Genomic DNA, 20937 nt, shown 5'->3' on the forward strand with positions numbered 1-20937 from the left:
AAGAGGTTGTCTCAGTGGAGGAATTACAGGGTCCGTGCTTGCCCTCCAGCCCTCTTTGAGTCCATGAGATCGTATGTTTTAGGATCACGACTCAGGTAGTGAAAATAAAGATTTTTCCAACGAGGTGGCCTCAGTTTAGAGTCAGAAAAGTAAATTCTCTTTGTTTTGTGTTTCCTGCGTGGCAATACAATTATTAAAGTGGCATGGATTTCTTCTCCAGGGAGGTTGATTTGGGGCCAAGAATTGGCCCCTGGCCCAGAAGATTGGCTACCGTTAAAAACCACAGCTACCCCACCCCACCCTACGGGAACTTCTTATCTCAGTTTTGTTCCCGTGGCAGAAGTCTGGGTAACAGGCAGGGCGAGGGGATCGGTGTAGCAAAGAGGGGGATGACAATGACCAGAAGTGATCCCAGCTTCCCTGCCTTGGCCCAGACCCATCTGAGCACCCTGGCTGGGGCTTCTGGGGAAATGCCCCAGGAATGAGGGGTGGCTGAGGGAGGCTGGGCTGCCCTGAGCAGGGAACAACCTTTCCTGGGACTGAGGACTTGGCTTGGTGGAAGGGGAAACCCCAACTCTGACAGCACTGGAGATGTGGTGATTGTTCTCAGACATCCTGTCCCAATACCCTTCCTGCCTCTCTCACAAAAAGAAGCAGTCCCTAATGGTAGAATCTGGGGGGCACTGGGGTGCTGCCAGCATCCACTCAGAAGCCTGCGTGGTGGGTAGGTAATCAGTCTGATTGTTCACTCTCCTCCCTAAGCTCCAGTTCCAGGACACATCCCTTTAATTCCCACTAGCCAGTGGCACTTTCCAGAATTTTCACAAAGCCTCTAAAATTCTATATGGATGAGTACTGGCTGCTCGATTCTGGGGTTTAATGGTTTCAGAAGGTACCCTGAGTGATGCTCCACAGAGAAGGCCTCAAACCCAGTTCTTCTTACCTCTCCCCCACCCCTACTCACACCAACCCACTTCCAGAATGCCAGGTCACATCGGTCCATCTCGCAATGGACTGCTGAACACCGCTTCCCCACACTTGGGGACTGGAGAGACAGAAAAGGGGTCTAGGAATCACGACTTCTCCATGTTTATCAGCAAACAGGACTCTGGACCCAAAATGGACTTTAGTGCAGCCTCAGGCTAATCTTAGTCCTGGGAGTGGGCAGGGCTCCTGGGGAGAATGAGGATTCCAAGGCTGTTGAAGCAGGCAGGAAGGTCCTCAACTCAATCCCAGTAAGGACAGAGGGGGCCTTTTCAGAGAAGATGTTCAACCACTGAGGCTAAGAGTGCCTGGGCCTGGCAGACCTGGGATCAAGTCTGGGTCACTTACTAGCTGTGTGAGTTCCAGAAAAATGATTTAACCACTGAGATCTCAATTCCTTCTTCAGTAACGATCTCTGGGTAATAAGGAGGATGAAAGGAGATGGGGCAGGTCGAGTGCCTTAAGACAGCGCCGGGAGGAAGCGCTTCAGACAGGCTCGGTGGGGTAACTCCTGGCTGTCGCTCTCACCTGAGGTCCACCCACCAGTCTGCTCCATCCCCAGCTTCATCTCCCTCACCTGGATGACACCATCAGGCCCCATCTGACCTTCCGGCTCTCTCCCAGACTTCTGACCTCTGGAGGACTGTGATCTTACAGTTTCTGAAAGCTCGGCTCCCTGCACATCCCTCTCCAGCTACTTCCAGCCTGGGGACCCAAGTCACCACGCCTCCATCTGGCATTCAAGATTCCCAGGCTGTCCAGCCTCTCCCTCCAGACAGCCCCGTCTTTCATCACCTCCTTCCACAGCCTCCTTTTGACCTCCCTGCCTGGTCCAGGCTGTCTGCTCTTCCTTAGAATGCTCTGGCTCACCTGTTCCACCAGCCAGAATCCAGCCCTTCCTTAAAGGCCTGATAGACAGTCCACCTCTTCCTGCCTTCTCTGACCCCTCCCAGTCTCCCCCCAGGTCCTGGCTGCAGTGTCCACCCTGGATTGTTCTTTCACGGTCAGCAGCCTATAGGGACCATCACTCTGACCCGAAGGATCCTCCCAAGTCCTGGAAGAAGGGAAGAGCCAGGGGTTAGAGGAGAAACAGCATCCACCTGCTCGAGAGTCTCCCACACTGCACCGAGATCCACTCAGTGCTTTACAAATGCTCCCGGGATGACTGGGGGTGTTGTTTGCACGTCTTCCTCAGCCTCTGGAGAGGTGGCTTTGGAGAAATGAGGATGACTAAGGAAGGGGGACAGTGGCAGCTGCGGCAGCAGGACAGGGATGTGGGAGGTTCCGCCATGTGACCCAGCCCAGAAGGGCTCTGTGTCCAACATTACACCAGTCTGAGCGGGGAGGGAGCCGTGCTTCAGCAAGGTCTCATGTTGTCTCCAGGCGGCAGCCCTTTGGGGGTGAGTAAGTGAGGCGAAGGATGAGGGGAAGGCAGTGGTTTCAGCAGGAGAAAAGCTGTCCAAGCAGCAGAGGCTTTTCCAGCTGGGGTCTCCCCAGGTCACAGCCCCATTATCCAGAGCAAGTGGTGAAGGGGGGGCAGTGGGATGCAACCCACAGCCCGAGTTCAAGGGCCCTTGCCCTTCCCATCACTGCTCTGGGACTGGCCCGTGGTCACAGCTTGCTTCACTGTGACCAAGTGACCATCCGGGGCTCTCGGAGGGGGTTGGGGGGCCAGCAGAGCCCCCGCCCCCCAGTGACTTGCTAGATGACTTCCTGCTTGGTGATGGTCGGCTGCGGGATGGCGGAGGGGGGCTTGACGATGGTGGCAATGGCTCCGGGCAGAAGCTTGTAGGGCTCGGACCCTGAACCACCAGGCGGTGAAGGCTGTGGAGTCTCAGGGGTGGCTGGAGGGGCAAAGAGACAAACAGGGGCTGCTCAGAATTCCAGCCCTTTGTGGGCAGGGGTCAATGAAGAGCACTAGGGAAGTCCTCCCCACTGTCTGACACTTAATTTCCTCTTCTACACAATGAGAGAATTAGACTAGATTATCTCTAAGGGCCCCTACAGCCCAAGCCTTCTGAGCCCCAGATCACCAAGTCTAAGTTCCATCAGGTCTGGAAGGCTATAGCTGGGTGAGTTTCTGTAGTTAGAACCTTTTGCCCACTTCCCTACAACCCCCATCTCCTCCACCCTTTGATACGGAGACTTTGGATGTTTCTCCCAAACTGGAGTCCAGGACTGAATCTCCCTAAGGACTGTGGGACATGTGACAGGATCAAGCTTTCTTGGACAAAATGAACAGCAGTAGATGAGACCCAAGGGGCTGGCTAACTGCCTCGAAAAATACTCTCCCTTTGATAGTTAGGTAGAGGAGTAGCAGAAACTGATGGCCCCACCCCCATGACAAGTTCAGAATGTAATTTCGACTATGACCCTCTAGGCCAACTTTATTCAAAGGCCAACTTTCCCAAAGAACAATCTCAATGAAATGTGATTTCATCTTAGTGGACCCTCTCATCCCAATGATAATCTTCCTCTTTGAAGGACCCTGCCCAATGACAAACTCACTCTTGTGAGATGTCACCTCAGAGGACAGTCTAGCCCAGGGGAAGCCTTCAGCCAGTGAAGAGTCTCACCCAGTTGTCTAATGGACAGCCTTACCCAACTGGGAAGTCTAGCTTCAGTGAACGATTTTACCTAGTGGACAACATCACCTAATGAAATCCTCAGTGGACTGCCTCATCCAAGGCCGGCTTCATTCGGTGGAAGCTGTCAATCGCCTCACCGAATAAGCAGCCTTAAGAGATGGACCGTCTCACCCCTCATTCCCTACCCTGGAGCACAGAGAACTGTTTCACCCCATCTTCTAGACCCAACCTTCTCCAGACTCCCTCTCAGGCCCCAACCTTGCCCCATCCAGGGGAGAGCCCAAGTTGCCCACCTGCCTGCCCCCTGGGCCGGGGCCACTCACACATCTGTCCGTTGCTGAGGTGAGCAGGCATCGTGTTGGCAACAATGACGTTGGTGCCCATGTGTTCCTGCACCAGGTGAGGGTGCAGGGGATGGTGGGCATGAGGCGCTTCACTGGAGGACCCTGCAGGTAGAAGGTGCTCAGTGAGGATGGAGAGTCTGGGATAAAGACCATGGGTCTTGAGGCACCATCATCCTCAAGTGTGGCTGTCAACCTGCCCATCCAATCTTCACGGCGCATATTGGGCTCCTATTTGTCGGTTAGTAAACTGGGGCTTTCCCAGGTGGCAACGTGTTAAAGAATCTGCCTGTCAATGCAGGAGACACAAGAGATGCAGGTTTGATCCCTAGGTTGGGAAGATCCCCTGGAGTAGGACATGGCAACCCACTTCAGTATTCTTGCCTGGAAAATCCCATGGACAGAGGAGCCTGGCGGGCTACAATCTATGGGGTCACGAAGAGTCGGACATGACAGAACATGAACACGCCCACACACAAACTGAGGTTTCCATTCCTATTCACAGGATTCATGAAGGTATCCAGAGGACTCACAAACCAAGAGGACAAAAGTGATTTGAAAGAAACAAGGGGCATATAAGGAACCTGTGAGATCATTTAATATTGCAACGAGCAGTGAACTGATTGCATGTTAATATAACGGATTCAATCAATGTCTCTCAAAGCTCCTTTGTATGCGAGTCCTCAACCTTTTGCTCCCAACTCACCTTTCAGCCTCATCCCCCACGTCTGACGCCCAACTCGCCTGTTTACAGCATCTCCCCATGCTCTGCACTGACCTAGCTCTGTGTTCTGCTCCTGTGTCGCTGAAGATGCCTTCTGCTCCACTTCCTCCAGCCCCACCAATATCCCCGAGTCCAAATTCCAACTCACACGTTCCCTCCTTTGGGAAGCCTCTCCCGATTCTCCCTACTTCAGTAGAAAGTAACCTCTCCTTCCTTGGAATTCACAGTGGCTTATCTGTAACCCGTCTTTGGGGAACAATCACTTCTGTTTGTGAACATTACAATTACAGGTGTATCTTTCTTCTCTCTTTGAGATCCTAGCAAAGAGTCTGGAACACAGCAACTACCTCAAAAAAATGTGTCAAGAGAATGCCAGTACCATATACACAGCACATGGCCTAGTAATAGGCTTCAGCACTAATACAACAACGACGGGATTTTAGGGCTTGAAAGGGGTCTTTAAAATACAGTTTCAAGGATTTCCCTGGTGGTCTAGTGGTTAAGAATCTGCCCTGCAATGCAGGGGACTTGGGTTCAATCCCTGGTCAGGGAGCTAAGATCCCGCTTTGTGTTGTTGCGCTCATTCACGTCCGACTCTTTGCCACACCATGGACTGTAGCCGGCCAGGCTCCTCTGTCCATGGGATTCTCCAGGCAAGAATACTTGAGTGGGCTGCCATTTCCTTCTCCGGGGATCTTCCCGACTCAGGGATCAAACCTGCGTCTCCTGAGGCTCCTGCACTGGCAGGTGGATTCTTTATCACTGAGCCACGTGGGAAGTGCAGATAAGTCCATTCACCACAACTAGAGAGCCCAAGTGCCAGAACAAAAGATCCCACAAGATGCAATGCAAATCCTGCGTACTGCGACCAAGGCCTGACCCAGCCAAACAGAGAAAAACATTTAAAAGCAGATCTGTTTCAATGATAGCTATCAACACACTATGTGCCAGGTACTGTTTTACAGCATTTTCCAGGCTTGACATAACTTAACCTTCACAAAAGCCCTGAAGGCCGGGAATCATTATTAACCTCACTCTACAGATGAGATGGTGAAGCCCAAAGAGATGAATTATTTCACCCAAAGTTTATCTGGCGATAGCACACATGCTCCTTCCTGACCCTGGCCTTAATGACACCTGATTCACGGTGACCCTGCACTCGCAGGGTCACAGTGAGAAAGAAGTGAGCTGCCGTGTGATGGTGGTTCTCAGCTAGGGGTGATTTTGGCCCCTCGGGGGACCTTTGACAACACCTGAGTAGCCGTCACCACTGAAGGAGCGTTACTGGCATATCACGGGTAGAGGCCAGTCAAGTGGCCAAAGAAGATACAGAAGAGCCCCCTCAGCAAAGAATGATTCAGACCCAAGAATCCACTGAGGATAAGAAACCTTGCCCTCGGCCATCACCAGTGACCTCGTCACATCCCAAGCGTCACGTTCGAGCATCTTTATTTAGACCCTGCCTCCTATCCTTCCGTCTCTCTTCTTCTAGTACCATCACTGCAAAAATTCTTCAGCCCCGTTGAGACTGTCATTTCACTGGCCCCCACTTTTCACTCTGTCATCTGTCTTCATCCCTCTGAGGCCAGCCAAGATTCCACGGCACATCATCACAATCACTCCCCTGCAATCAGCCTTAGCTCTCTTCCAGCTCCCTTCTGAGCAAAACATTTCCCCAAGGCAGCCGACTCTGGCTGTCTCCACTTCTCCACTTTCCAGCTCACTCACTCTGCAGCACCCTCCCCTGGTTTCCTTTCCCACTGACACTGCTCTCAACACAGTCGTCAAGAGCCTCCTTCCCCTCCTGTGCAGTTTAACACCATTAAATGCTCTGTCCCCACTAAAACACACTCTGCTCTTGGCTTCTGGGACTTCCCTTGGCTTTTCTTTTATCCTCCTGGCTAGATTTTCCTCCATCTCCTTCTCTGGCACCTGGTTTCTGGGATACCACTAAGCTGCCTCTTATCCCCAAATTTGGGCTTGTTTGAGCAACAGACTCAGATATCCATCTGCCTCCTGGATAACTCAAGGTGACTATTTACCAATCATTTCACGCTTCACTAAATTCTACAATGGATCTTCGCCCCCCACCCCCACCCTCAGTCTCAAATTGGTTTTTTCCCCCCAGTGCTCCCCATCTCAATAAATTACTCCACCACCATTCCTGTTGGTCAAAGCAAACATGTAGGTTTCATCCTTGACTCTTTCCCTTCCCCTCATTGCCCCTGTCTGATCAATCAGCAAATTCTGTGAGTTCTTCCTCCAAATAGATGTCCAAGTGCATCTGTGTTGATCAATTTCCAGCCATGCCTTGGTCCAAGCTTCCCTGTCCTTCCCCTGATTGAAGACGGTGACATTTCTCAGGGGTTTCTGGTCTCCATTTTCCCTCTGATGTTCAGTGTCTACCCACAATCGGGATAGTTTGTTGAAGACATTAATCTGATTTTCCACTTTTCTTTTAAGAGTTGAGATGAGAATACCATGCAAATCTCTAACCATAGCCTCTAAGACTGTATTTATGATTTGGTTTCTTCTCAGTCTCTATCTTCATTTCGTACAGTTATCTTTCTCCAACACACAAACCTCTGCTGCTTCAGGGCCTTTTGCACTAGTTACTTGTGCTTGGAGTGTTTCTTATTTGGCTTTTAAATGTTCTCTTTCCTTCCGTCAGATCTGTGGCATGAAAGCCACCACTTTAGAGAGGTCTTCCTTGACCAACCTATCTAAAGAGGCCCCTTTTCAGTTATACTCTATTGTTTTACTTGGTTATTTCAAAATTTGTAGTTGCCCTCTTTATTATATACTCAATTATCATCTGTTCTCCCTAGTGTTAAAATATACCGGCATGCACACACACACACACACACACACACACACACACACACTCATATATACACTCATACACAACCTCCAGGAGAACTGACTCTTGTTCTCTGCTGAACCTCCAGCACTTAGAACGGCGACTGGAACATGGTAACTTCTCAGCACTTGAATTAACAGGCCATTGTCCCCATTTTCCTGATGAGTAAACTGACACTCCAGTAGATAAAATGATTTGCCCAAAGCTGTAGCGCAAAGCTCTGTAGAGCAAGGAAGTGATGGAGCTGAGTGGTGAGCTCAGGTCTGCATGAGGCTTGTCTCTTAGAGAGGCTACTTCTCCCAGCCCCGCCTACTGGCTAAGATGGTGAAGAATCCACCTGCAGTACAGGAGACCTGGGTTCAATCCCTTGGGTTGGGAAGATCACCTGGAGAAGGGCGATCCACTCTAGTATTCTTGCTTAGAGAATCCCATGGACAGAGGAGCCTGGTGGGCTACAGTATGTGGGGTCGCAGAGTCGGACATGATCGAGCAACTAACACTTTCACCTTTTCACAGAGTTAGGAAGTGATGGAGCTGAGAGGTGAACGCAGCTCTGCAGGAATGAGGCTGGTCCCCTGGAGAAGCGGTCTCCGGCCCGCCCACCTCCCAGCCCCTCCCGGGCTGGACACTAACCTCCCAGCAGCATCTCCTGCAGCAGGTTGTCGATCTTGGCCATGCCAAAGAGCTTGATGAACTGGATCTGCTCGATCATCTGCCAGGTGATGCTCTGCAGGGTGGGCAGCAGCAGCAGCAGCTCGCCGAAGCGGCCACGTGAGTCGTACTGGCGGTCGTTGATGTAGTCCTCCAGGCTCACCTGCACCTGGGAACGCAGCCTCTTGATCTTGCCTGGGTCACTCAGCCCCTTGGCATCTGCAACGGGAGGGATCGTGCCAGGGAGGCAGAGGGCCAACCTGGAGCGTCTGGGGAGGTGGGACCCAATGTCCCCTGACTCTGGGGGCTCTGATGGGAGACCTAGTGGCCCGAGGGCACCTAGGGAATCCTAGCAGTGCTGGGGCAAGACTTCAGGAACAATCCCAAGAGGGTACCTTGTAACCTTCTCATCTTACAGATGGGGAAACCAAGGCACACAAAAAGGAAAGGACTTGGCCCAGACCACAGAAGCACTTGTTGGCAGATCCATGATGTGGAATTAGGGCTCCAGACTCCCAGTTAAGGCCCCAGTGGCAGTCCAGTGGTTAAGACTCCACCTTCCAGCGCAGGGAATGCTGGTTCGATCCGTGGTCGGGGAATTAAGATTCCACATGTCTGATGATCCAGCCAAAAAGCAAAAAAAAAACGCCATCCAGGCCTCGGCACGTGCTCCTTCTGCTGCCTCTAGTTTCCCCACTTGCCTGCTCCCTTGCCTGTGTGGTCTTGGGGTCTCAGCTTAGATCACACTTCCTCCGGGAAGCCTTCTCCACTCCATCCTACCAGGTCTGCACTCTGAGTGTTCATGGTGTCCCCCAACTTCTGTGGCTCTTTTGTCACTACTGAGCACACAGGACGGAATGTCTCTTCCACTAGACTGTGATCGCTATACAGGCATACATACATCTTTTAAACCCACCACTTAGCACCATGTATTGTCAATGTTTCTTGAACAGATGACTAGATGAAGGTAATGGGTACATGGTTGGGAGGGTGAATGAATGAAAAATAAAAGCAATGGATACATTTTAGATTCTTAACTGGGGAAGTGATTGAAATGGTTATTCAATAGTTAATCTCAACCTTCATGACAGACATCTATTGTCTCTTTTACGGATAAAGTAAGCAGCAGAAAGAGAATTTCATCCACATTTCCAATGCAGGGCTCTCTCTCTCCTGGGCCACATTTGTGCATTCTATCATTCGTCAATAAACATTTACTGAGCACCACCCACATGCCCGGCCCTGACCTAGGTCACCAGCCCCTCCAGGCCAGACTGCTGACCCTGACTCGGCATCAGCACATTACTCCCATCGGTAAGCAATGCGTATCATAAGTAACTGCACATCTTACTGAGCAGCTACTATCATCCAGGCCCATGGCAAGCACCACAGGGTACACAGCCTGGGCCAGGCTCTGGAGGAAACTGGAACTAGAAATCTTATCCCCTCAAGAAACCAGGAATAGCGTATGATAGGTAGGAACAAGGGCTTGAGAGCTGAAGAGTCTAAAGTTCAAATCCAAGCTCTGCAATTTCCTAGTTATGTGACCTGGACAAGTCTATCAATCTCCCTGTGACTCAATTTTCTTATCTGTAAAATGGAGATAATAGCAATTCCTATCTCACAGATAGCATGTTGCAAGTAACAAGTGAGATCAACAAAAGCCTTAGTGAGCACTCCATACAGTGTTCATTTCCGCTTCCTCACTATGCTTACCAGACTCAGTCTCCATTCAGAGAGGGCTTGGGACTAAGGACAGTGCCTGGCACAAGGTAGGACACCTCCAACATGGAAGGACAGAAGGAAGCAAGGAAGCTTTGGAGCCCAGGCATCCATCTTGACATCATGAGATTAAAACAGGTTTTGCACAGAATCATAACTACAAAAATGTTGTACAGGGACTTCCTTGGTGGCCCAGTGGTGGGGATTCCTCTTTCAAGGCAGGGGGTGTGGGTTTGATCTCTGGTCTGGGAGTAAGATCCCACACGCCTCGCAGCCAAAATACCAAAACAGAGAACAGAAGCAATATTGTAACGAATTCAATAAAGACTTTATAAATGGTCCACATTGAAAAAAACCTTCAAAAAAAAAAGATGTTGTGTGAAGATAGAAGGGGAGGGTTGGTAGATGGAAGAGGGAGAAGGCAAATACATTCTCTTTATCCTGCTAATGAAAGGTTAGGAGATACTGCCGACAGTTGATGGAACAAAAAATAAAAGCATAAGCGCAGAACATTATAGAGGCAATCAGTAGACACTGAAATAGTAAGAAAAATGTATTAGGATGATGGGAGAGAAGAGATGGAGTGGTGATGGGGAAAAATACAATTCTTAACTATCATAGGAGGAAAAAATATGTTCTAAAATGGATAAATCAAGAAGTAGAGGGGTTAGCATTTTGTTTAGAGCTGGAGAGGTGGCAATAAAAAGAAAGTACAAAGAATCAGAAATGGTTCCTCCTGGGGAGTAGGCTTTGGACAGGAAAAGTAGAGTGGGGAGGACTATTTCCATTTTAAGTATGTGTAGATATTATTTTGATAAAAAATCTTTTTTTGAGGGAAAGAAAAGGAGGATGGTAGGAGACAGGGAGACCTGGCGTGCTGCGATTCATGGGGTCGCAGAGTTGGACACGACTGAGCAAATGAACTGAACTGAACTGAAGGAACAGAAAGCAGAGAGGAAAGGAAAGAAAGGTAAAATGGGAAAGAAAAATACCAAGCCTCTGGAGTCAGTGTGCCCCACCATCACATCAGTCATTTGAGCCTTGATTTTCCTCATCTGTTAAATGGAGCTGATAAAGATGTCCTCTCCTGATTGTTGAACTAAGGAGATGAGGTGGTAAACTTGGGGTTCGTAACCCAGTGGGAGCAGTTTGACAGAGGGTCTGGAGCCATCAGGGGAGGGTGGGAGGTGTGGGCTGTACCTGGGTCAAAGAAGATGATGGCTTTGAGGCAGGCGTACTCGTTGTCGTCAATCTGCAGTTCTTGAAAGGGCAGCACCAACTCATCAAGGATGCGCACAGACACGCGACTCATCTCTGCCAGCTCCGGGCAGTGCCGAGGGACGATGTAGTCATTGCCTGGATGGGTTGGGAAGGAGAAGGGATGGGAAGCCACCGGGATGTACCTCTCTCCTCTAGCCTTTGCTGTTTGCAGTTATAATGCAGCAGCTGCCCACGGAAGGAGGGGCTGGTAGGGACTGTCATACCCATCTTACAGATGAGGAAGCTGAGGCCCAGATTAAAGGAATGAGTGACTTGCAGGCATTGGGCTGGGCCCAGAGCCTGACTTCTTAGGACCCCTTTCATATCACCCAAGCTCCATTCTTCAATGGCGACAACAGATCACAAGACTGATGACATTCAAGGGTTGCTTGGGAGGCATAAAAGCACCAAGTATAAGGGCTCAGGTTCTAGAATTAGACCACCTGGGCTGAATCGTGCTTTTTCCACTGACTAGCCAGATCTGTCTGGATACATTACTTTCTGTGCCTCAGTTTTTCCATCTGTAAAATGGGAATAAATTATAGTGCTTATCTCATTGGGTCGTCATACTAGAGAAGTTAGTATTTGTAAAGTACTCGGACTAGGGCCCATGGTGTGCCCTATATAAGAAGTTAGAGTAATAAACAAACACGTTATGAAGGCATAGGTGGCACAGACTGGGGGTTTGTGCCATTCCTGGCTGTCTTTTGCTCCCTCTCCAGAAAGTACATCTGAACGCACAGGTTATCCCAGGGCTAAGCCTGACTGTGCTGTAATGTGAATGCTGGGGAATTTAATTCCTTGAGTCCACATGTCCTTGCATCTGACTCCGGTATCCAGTTGAGAATACTGAGAACAGGACCATTCTTGATCTGCCTCCCTCACTCTGCACACCACCATGGAAATCTGCCATGCCCAGGTACGCTCCATGCTGGTCATGCCTCCTGTAGAGCCCTGGCTGGGCAGACAGCATCCTCACCTAGAAGCAGAACATCCTTGAACACCATGGAGCGCTTGGTGGCTCCGAGCAGCAGGTGCTCGCCGGCATGGGCTCTGAGCAGGGCCACCTGGAAGAGAGAGGGGATGGCGTCCGGTGTCCACATGCATGGGAAGGCATCTACACCCCTGGGGAGGCTGCTTCCTGCCAACTCAATAACCCTGAGCAAGTCAGCATTAGTGTTCTGCTTGCCTTTACCTGCCTGAATGATAAGATGGGCATCAGAAAACTGCTGCCTTCCTCTCATAACTGATAAAACTAGAAACCTGGAAAAACTTCAGCTGACCCCTGAAAGGGGAAACAACCTGTGCTCAGAGCAGGGACACCAAATGCCAACTCTGCCCTTGAACTGCTGTGTTTGGGGTAAACTGCAGCTCTCCTCTCTGGGCCTCATCTGTGTGTCTGTGTGCCTGGTAAAACTGAAACAACACTCTGTGTGTGTGTGTTAGCAGAGACTTAAAGGCTTTCATCAGACTCTCAAGAGGGTCTACAAACCCAAGAAGTTCTAAAACTTTTAGAGCTTTTTTTGGGGTTCTGAATTCCTACTCATGGATCAGCTATGTAACATGATGAAGGGTGTTTTGTAAAACACAGATTCTTAGGCCTTACTGCCTGAGGCACTGATTCTTTTTGTCTGGGGTGGGCCCAAGGGATCTGAAATTAACAAGCTCCTCAGTTGATTCTGATGCATGGTTGTGTTTGGGAAATCACTGCTCCAGAGAGATCTCTAGAGCATCCACCCACTTGAAGCTGGAAGATGCTAGATTCTGTTGTAAGAATTTGGATATGGATGCTGGTTCCCGAGGCAAAGGGTGTGAGCAATGGTCCTTGGCCAGGGATCCACTTGACCGACCCCTTCCCTGAAGAAAGGACAGAGAGGCCTTGGAAGACTGAAGTCTGAGTCTGAAGTCTGGCAGGTGGGAGCCCTGCCAGACCACAGGAGGGCATTGCCTGCCTTTTCAGAACCACCTGCTTCAGTGCTTGCATGAGGACCAAGGATGGGGCTGGTCAAATGGTAGCAGGCTGGTAGCCTCAAGGATCTTATCTGCAAGGTAGGGTTAGGGAGTTTGGAAATTCTTTAGCAGACTAAACTAGGAAGCAAAAATGCTTTTATTCATTAATTCATTGGATTGCTCATTCTTGGAGTCATTAGATGTTAGTGCTTACTAAGTACCAGAAGTCACTTTGCCAATAAAGATCTGTACAGTCAAAGCTATGGTTTTTCCAGTAGTCATGTACGGATGTGAGAGTTGGACCATAAAGAAGGCTGAACACTGAAGAATTGATGCTTTCAAGCTGTGGTGTTGGAGAAGACTCTTGAGAGTCCTGTGGACTGTAAGGAGATCAAACCAGTCCATCCTAAGGAGATCAGTCCTGAATATTCATTGGAAGGACTAACACTGAAGCTAAAGCTTCAATACTTTGGCCACCTGATGAGAAGAACCAACTCATTTGAAAAGACCCTGATGCTGGGAAAGATTGAGGGCAGGAGGAGAAGGGGACGACAGAGGATGAGATGGTTGGATGGCATCACTGACTCAATGGACATGAGATTGAGCAAACTCCAGGAGTTCATGATGGACAGGGAAGCCTGGCGTGCTGCAGTCCACAAGGTCGCACAGCAGACTGGGACACGACTGAGAGACTGAACGACAACCACAAGTGCCAGATGCTTGTTTGGGGACACAATAGTGAAAAGAAGGGAGAGAGGGAGGAGGAGAAGGAAGGAGAGAGGAAGGGAGGGAGAAAGACTGATGGATGGAAGGTGGAAGAAGAAAGGAAGATGAGGCTCATGTGACGAAGAGCAATGGGGTAAATCACAAAGGGCCTTGCTAAGGACGTGAGGTAGTTCTAAGGTATGGAGGACACCTGGCACATAGTAGGCATTCAATAAATATTTGTTTGAATGAAAGATGAAGGGACAGGTGAACGGATGAGCCAGTCTGCTTGACATCCTCCCGGATTGAGCCCCTGTTGCAGCCATGTCCTCACCTCGTCTGTGAACCCCCAAGGAGAAGCCTGGTGAGGATGACAGGAAGAGGGGGAATGGCAAACAGCCTTGGAGGAGGGCAAGAACTCCCTTCCCACGACCAGGACGAAAGGAGACCAAAGCCTGCTCGTTACCAAGCACTTCCTACACGCCAGGCACCATGCAGGACTTTGGTCACTTACTGTAGTGTCTCTGCGATCGAGAGACAGAAGGCCTGAAGTCGAAGCCTGTGGCTGTCTTGCTCTGTGACCTTGAGCAAATCGCTCTTTCTCTCCAAGCCTCCATCCTCTTATCCAATGCTACCCAGCCTGCTAGGTTCCAATGGGTCGATGCCCAAAACAAACCAAGAGGCAAACACACTTGGTTCCTGGGGCAATGTTGACAGACAACATCCCCCAGTTCTCCCAGCTGTGCCCCACCCATCACAGGCAAGATAAGCTCCTTATACACTACGAATGGGGAGCTGGGAACCCTCCTGGCCCTGAGTCCAGCCCCCTAACATGGCTGTTCTGGGGGTGGGCAGGTGGTGGGTGGCGATGTTAATGATTATTCTGTGTACTGGCTACCCATCACTGCTCTCTGAGAATGCTCTGAGCCCCAGCCAGGGAGGTTTGGGTGGGAAATGGAGGTTAACAATTGCTCAGCTTGGGGGGGAATCTTGTTGTCCTGCTGAGCCCCTGGGAAGGAACAGGAGGGATTAAACATTAATGGAGCCTCTCCAGCAGAGGGGACCGGGGCCAGAACACGAGGAGCAGGGAAGAAGGCCAGGGCAGCCTGGCCAAGATCCCTGCCTGTCATCCCTCCCAAAGCAGCGAGAAATCCATGTGAGAGGGCATCCAATGTGGCCCCCGTGTGAGGGTGAGGACAAGCCAAGCCAGGATTTTCACAGCCTGTTTCACCACGTGATACAAACGCATTCCAGGAGCGCCTGGGCACTAGAGGACTTTGAGAAGCCCTGGGCTTCCCAAGGTTCAACAGCTGCCTTGCCTGAGGACTTCTGAGAAACTTAGGAGACCGAGACACGTTGCCAGTCTTCTGCGCAGAATTGCAAAACAGAGAAGCAAATGTACCAGGAGCCGGTATCTGGAACACTGTCCACTGGTGCCGCTCAGCTTCCATTGGATCTGAGTCGATGACCCAGTTCAGCTCCTCTTTCCCAAACAAAGAAAATGTCTGCAGAGGCCTCAGAGTTCCTGAGCTTGACTGTCCTCAGCGCCCCATCCCTCAGCCCCACCTTCTCCCCCTAAGACATTTTTGGTATTCCAATAGTTTGGGAAATAAAATGCTGCATGAAAATCCATCTTGGTGAGATACAAGGAAGAAACTGACATTTAGGGAGGCCAGGACTGTGTAGCTGTCCCATTACACCACTGACGCTTTTCAAATGGTAATGTTCTCCATCCTCCCAACAACTTTCTGAAGGAGCTATTACAATTCATACCTCTTAGATGAGAAAACAGAGGCTCAGGGAGAGGAAGTAATTTGTCCAAGATCACAGAGAACCTTTCTTAGAGCCAGGGCTTAAGCCCTGCCCCTGAGCCCCTACCCACATCCTACCTGGGAGAGCTGTCAGATACAGCAGTGCAGTGGCTATGGGCCTGGACTTTGAAGCCTGCCTGCTTATTCTAATACTGCCTGTGTTGGATACTAGCTGTGTGACCTTGAGCAAGTTATTTAACCTCTCTGTGTCCCCAGTTTCCTCACCTATATGATGGTCATAATAGCACTTACCTTACCTAGGGTTGTCGGAAGGATTAAATGAGCTAGTATTTGTAAAGTGATTTAAACAGCTCCATGCACACATGAGCACTACGTGTTTGTGAAATAAATTGAATCAGTCCAAGGCCATATCCAGGGTGGGTGGAGGGCAGCAGGACCCACCTACCCAGGGCCCGCACCGCCCGCAGACCGTGTCCACCCTCACCTGGTCGTCCAGGGGGAGCTCACAGAAGGCTGGGATGTACTTGGCCCACTCGACGAGCACCAGCAGCTGCTCTTTCATGGACTCACACACATCCGCGATGCTGGCGATCTTCTTTGCCCGAATGTCGCCGTTGATTCCGGAGACAGGGGACGTGATCTAGGGGAGGCGAAGGAAAATGTTGGGGTGGCTGGGAGCCCGCCTCCATATACTCTGTCCCCTGCACAGAGCCCCCACCCCCAGAGAGCTTCCCTGCTTGGGAAAGAGGAGCTGGACTGTGGGTGCCTTCTCAGCTTTGAAGGAAGCTCTGGGGAAACTGGAAAGGGAGGATGCCAAGGAGGCAGTTATGGGGGAAGACGGCCCTCTCTCGGCCTTCATCTGCTGCCTGCCCCCTACCTCCTCCTCCACCAGCTCCTTTCAAGCCTAAAAAATCCGTCGGCCCTAGAGGAGAAGCAGGGCAGAAGTCCCCATCCTTATTGGAAGGTGCAGAAACCACGGTCCAGAGAGGTACTGCAACTCGCTTAAGGTCACACAGCAAGGGGGGCTGGCTGAGCCCCAGTGTGCTACTCTATCCACCTGTCCACTCCTATCTTCTCTCGGGGCTAAGCCAGTCTCAGACCCTCGTGACAGCAGAGACTGCTTGGCAGGCACAATGCAGGCCCCACAGGGCCGCTAGGTGCCAGCAGTGGGTTTGTGCTGTGCTTCGTCGTGCTCGACTGTCTGTGCCCCATGGACTGTAGCCCAGGCTCCTCTCTCCATGGGAATTCTCCAGGCAAGGATACTGGAGTGGGTTGCCATCCCCTCCTCCAGGGCATCTTCCCAACCCAGGGATGGAACCCAGGCAACTGTAGGCAAATTCTTTACTGTCTAAGCCACCAGGGTTTGAGTCTTTGCTACTAAATGGGCTGTGTGACCCTGGAGTCAGTTCCCCTTCGTGATATCCGAGGCACTCTTGTCTGTTGCGCCTAAGGCCTGGGTGGGGAGGAAAGGGGTAGAGTTGAGATTCCTCTTTGGGATGAGGGGGCCCCAGGTGGGTAGGGGAGGCTCCCCTGGTACCTGCTGTGACAGGACCTCGGCCTGCAGGAGCGCGTTGATGGAGGGCAGGCTGCTGTCCTCGTAGCTGGACCGGCGAGTGCTGATCCGGTCCCGTTCATTCTGTACAGCTGTGAGGAGGCAGGGGGAGGTGAGCGGGAGGAGAGGGGTCCCATGGCAGGAGGGGTGGCTGAAGGACAAGGGGAAAGACGTGAACCAGGAGGGCTGTCCTGCAGCGCTGTCCAGGAACAAAGGAGGTGGGAGTGTCCAGGCCACAGAGCCCAGGTCAGCGCGTGGGGAAGGGGGCCAATGGCTCCTCACCCAGCTTGTGGGAGAACTTTACCAGCGCCACCACTGCTCCTCATACAACAGGGTGGCTTGAGGAGTGATCTACACATCGTGGGAGGCATGCAAGGATGACTTGGCAGAGGGCTTCAGGTGGGTCTTGAATTTTGAGCAGGAGATCTGTCTCGATGACAGGCTTTCAAGCTGTGTTTTAGAAAAGGGTCCCTTCTTTTCCAGGTGCAAGTGGATGAGACAAGCAAAATGAATTGCTCTGGGTGATGGAGATGGCCCAGGGACTCCTGAGTACAGAGGCAGAAGCCTGGCCAAGGGGGTCTGGAGGCCCCACCTGCCCTGGGATCTGTCATCAGTAGCAAGCATATGTGCTCTCGGCTAACCTTCTCAGAGACAGCTTGTGGAAGCTCTGGCTCCCTTCTGCCCCAGCACGGGGCTCCCCTCCCAGGAGCTCAGAGATCCGGGGCCTCTGTCCACCCGGGCCCCACACCCCCTTGCATCTCCACTCGGGTCAGTCTTGGCCTAAGATGTGGGATGGACCTTCTGCCACCCTGACAGGCCCTTGGAACCTGGGAGGCCTTTGTTGAAGCTGTAAGAAGGGAGGACGAGGCTGCAGGAGACCTGGGTTCCTGGTGGGATTCGCCGCTCAGTCTCCGTGTGCTGGTGGGGGCCACAGCCTCTCTCTGGGCCTGGTTTCCCCATCTGCAAGCTCTTCTTTCCCAGACCTGCTCCTCTCGGTCTTTCCCATCTCAGGAACAGGCAGCTTTATTCTTCCTCCCAGCCTGGGGGCCTTGCTACATGTCTCTTTCTCTCGCCTGCCCGCCACCTCACCACCACCACCACCACCACACACACTCCAGATGCTGTCGGTAACCCGTGCAAACCCCCCTGAAGCTCCCACTCTGGGCTGGGTCCTGGGGGAGTTCAGACCCTCCTCTCCGGCCGCTTTGCTTCCGGCCTTACCCCTGCAGTCTGTGCACCTCTCGGAAGACAAAGGGATCCCCTAAAACCCGACTCAGGTCACATCCCTCCACTGCGGAAACCTGGGACCTCCCCATCATACCTGGAGCCAGGCCACCCTTCCTCACGGTGGTCCTATCTCCCCCATCACACTTTTACCCTCTCTATCAAACCTGCCTCCCAGCCGTTCCTGGGACTCACTCAGCCGCTCTCCCTCAAAGTCTTCGCCACTGCTGTTCCCACTGCCTGGAATTCTCCTCCCACCCACACCCCACCCCCGACAACTAAGCTGCTCTCTCTCCCTTTACTCATGGCTCCTTGCAAACACCACCTCTCAGAGACACCCTCTGACCACGCTGCCTGATGGGGATATCCCTCCTGCAGGCTCCGCCCTTGCTCCCGTTTCATTTTCCTTCTTGGTGTTTGTCCTGTCTTTTCTTTACTCTCTGTCTAAAAGAAAGAAAGCTCCAGAAAGCCAGAATATCTTCCCTTTCACCCACTGCTGTAGCCCCAGCCACTAGAACAGAGCCTGGCATGCAGTGGGTGCTCAATAAATACCCGTTGAGTGGCCGAAAGAAGGTGCAGAAGGAGACAAGCTTTGATTCTTGGGTGCAATCTACACCCCATTTCTCAATGGAACATTGACATTCCGCTCTTCAACTCTCTCTTGATTTCAAACATCATTGAAATCAGAGAATGGAAGTCAGCTAGTGTAGGACTTTCCTGGAAGTCCAGTGGCTAAGACTGCAGTACCAATGCAGGGAACATAAATTCAATCCCTGGTCAGGGAACTAAAGATCCCACAAGCCATGTGGCATGGCCAAGAAAAAAAAAAGCCAGATAGTGTAAAGGGAACCCGGAGTTAGTGGGATGTAACAGAGGCCCCCGGAGAAGGCAATGGCAAGCCACTCCAGTACTATTCATGGATGGAGGAGCCTGGTAGGCTGCAGTCCGTGGGGTCGCTAAGGGTCTGACACGACTGAGCGACTTCACTTTCTCTTTTCACTTTCACACATTGGAGAAGGAAATGGCAACCCACTCCAGTGTTCTTGCCTGGAGAATCCCAGGGACGGGAGAGCCTGGTGGGCTTCCGTCTATGGGGTCACACAGAGTCGGACACGACTGAAGTGACTTAGCAGCAGCAGCAGCAGCAGCAGCAACAGAGGCCCCAAGGTAAGAAAACTCCTCTTCCCAGACCCACCACCCTGGACGGGGGGCCAGCTCCCAGCAGCGCTCCCCTGCCCGGGTCCTGCCCCGCCCATGACACCCGACCCACGGCTGCCAGCCCGCACCCACCAGGGCGCCAAGTGGCGGCGGGCCTAAGAAAAGGGCTGCTGTCAGCAGCTGGGGATTGGGCTCCTCAAGGTTAGGCTGGCGTTATCAGTGCCCGGCGCGAGCTCAGTCACGGAATGATGTTTTCCAAATGTTTGCTCAGTATTAGCAGGGTCGGGGACCTAATGTAACTTCTATTGAATATTAACCGGCCCCAGGCAGAGGCGGAGAGGACGAGCCTGTCTTCCAAGAGAACCCCTGAGTGGGGGTGTGGGGAGGGGGGCTGGCCTGGGGGTCCCAGGTAGGGCCCATCCGTGGGCCCCTGGCCTGCCGCCAGCTTGTACCTCCTGCATCCCTGGCCCTACTTCTGGGCTGAATTTCCGCTGTCGAGAGTCAGACATTTGCCCTGGGTCTGACAGCTCAGGCTCAGGTAGGTGAGGGTTTATAGGAAAGAATTTGGGATCTGCAGTTGGGCCCACTGGCCCTCAGATTTCTTCCCAGAGTCTCTGTTCTTTAACCCACTTGACCACCATGGAATATCCTCTGGCCAAACTCACAAGACTTTGAGATTCAGAGCCCTTCTCTGTGGTTGAGAGGAAGTTTCAGGAGACTTGACCAAATTCAGGTGACTTCCACGGCCAGCAGTCCTAGTTCTCATCCAGGGAATTTGGTGTCTGCTCAGCTCTGGGGAGCCCGAGGTCTAGTCCTGACTTCCTCTGCCCTTGACCCAATCATTATCACCTCTCTGGTCTCAACTTCCCCATCTGTAAAATGGGGACATCTGATGACCTCCTATACACCCGACTGGTCTATGAATGCTACATTTACAATCTATGCTTTCTTGTCCTCAGGGACAACTTTGGAGTTCTAATTCCCAGACTCTCCTAAGGCCATTGAGGAAGGGAAATAAAAACTGGCCCCAACTCTCCCAGTTCCTGGGGCTTCCGTTAGAATCTCTCTAGGCTCTGAGAACCTCCCACCAAGTCAAGGAGGAGTATTGGGAGTATAAGACTTAGGTAGAGCTAGTCAAACCAGTGAACCCTGAAGGAAATCAACTCTGAATATTCACTGGAAGGACTGATGCTGAAACTCCAGTACTTTGGCCACCTGCTGCGAAGAGCTGACTCACTGGAAGAGACCCTGGTGCTGGGAAAGCCTGAGGGCAGGAGGAGAAGGGGACAACAGAGGACGAGACGGTCGGACGGCATCACTGACGCGATGGACATGCGTTTGAGCAAGCTCCAGGAGATAGTAAGGACAGGGAAGCCTAGCGTGTTGCAGTCCATGGGGTCGCAAAGAGTTGGACGTGACTTAACAAATGAACAATAACAACAAGAG

General features: G+C 51.7%; 1 protein-coding gene across 1 annotated transcript in view; it reads right to left on the bottom strand.

The window, feature by feature from the left end:
- Positions 1-1966: 1966 nt before the first annotated feature.
- Positions 1967-20937, bottom strand: part of HNF4A (hepatocyte nuclear factor 4 alpha) — a 30872-nt gene continuing 11901 nt past the window's right edge. The window contains exons 5-11 of the mRNA XM_055437629.2: positions 17095-17201; positions 16042-16197; positions 12110-12197; positions 11071-11226; positions 8131-8367; positions 3866-4018; positions 1967-2828 (exon numbers count right to left, since the gene is read on the bottom strand). Of these exons, the coding sequence (XP_055293604.1) occupies positions 2686-2828; positions 3866-4018; positions 8131-8367; positions 11071-11226; positions 12110-12197; positions 16042-16197; positions 17095-17201 (1040 nt within the window). The 3' untranslated portion in view covers positions 1967-2685. The remainder of the gene's footprint in view (positions 2829-3865; positions 4019-8130; positions 8368-11070; positions 11227-12109; positions 12198-16041; positions 16198-17094; positions 17202-20937) is intronic.

The sequence above is a fragment of the Moschus berezovskii genome, chromosome 15, assembly GCF_049115385.1.
Source record: "Moschus berezovskii isolate FMDL1 chromosome 15, NW_MosBer_1.0, whole genome shotgun sequence".
In the NCBI taxonomy this organism is placed as follows: Eukaryota; Metazoa; Chordata; class Mammalia; order Artiodactyla; family Moschidae; genus Moschus; species Moschus berezovskii.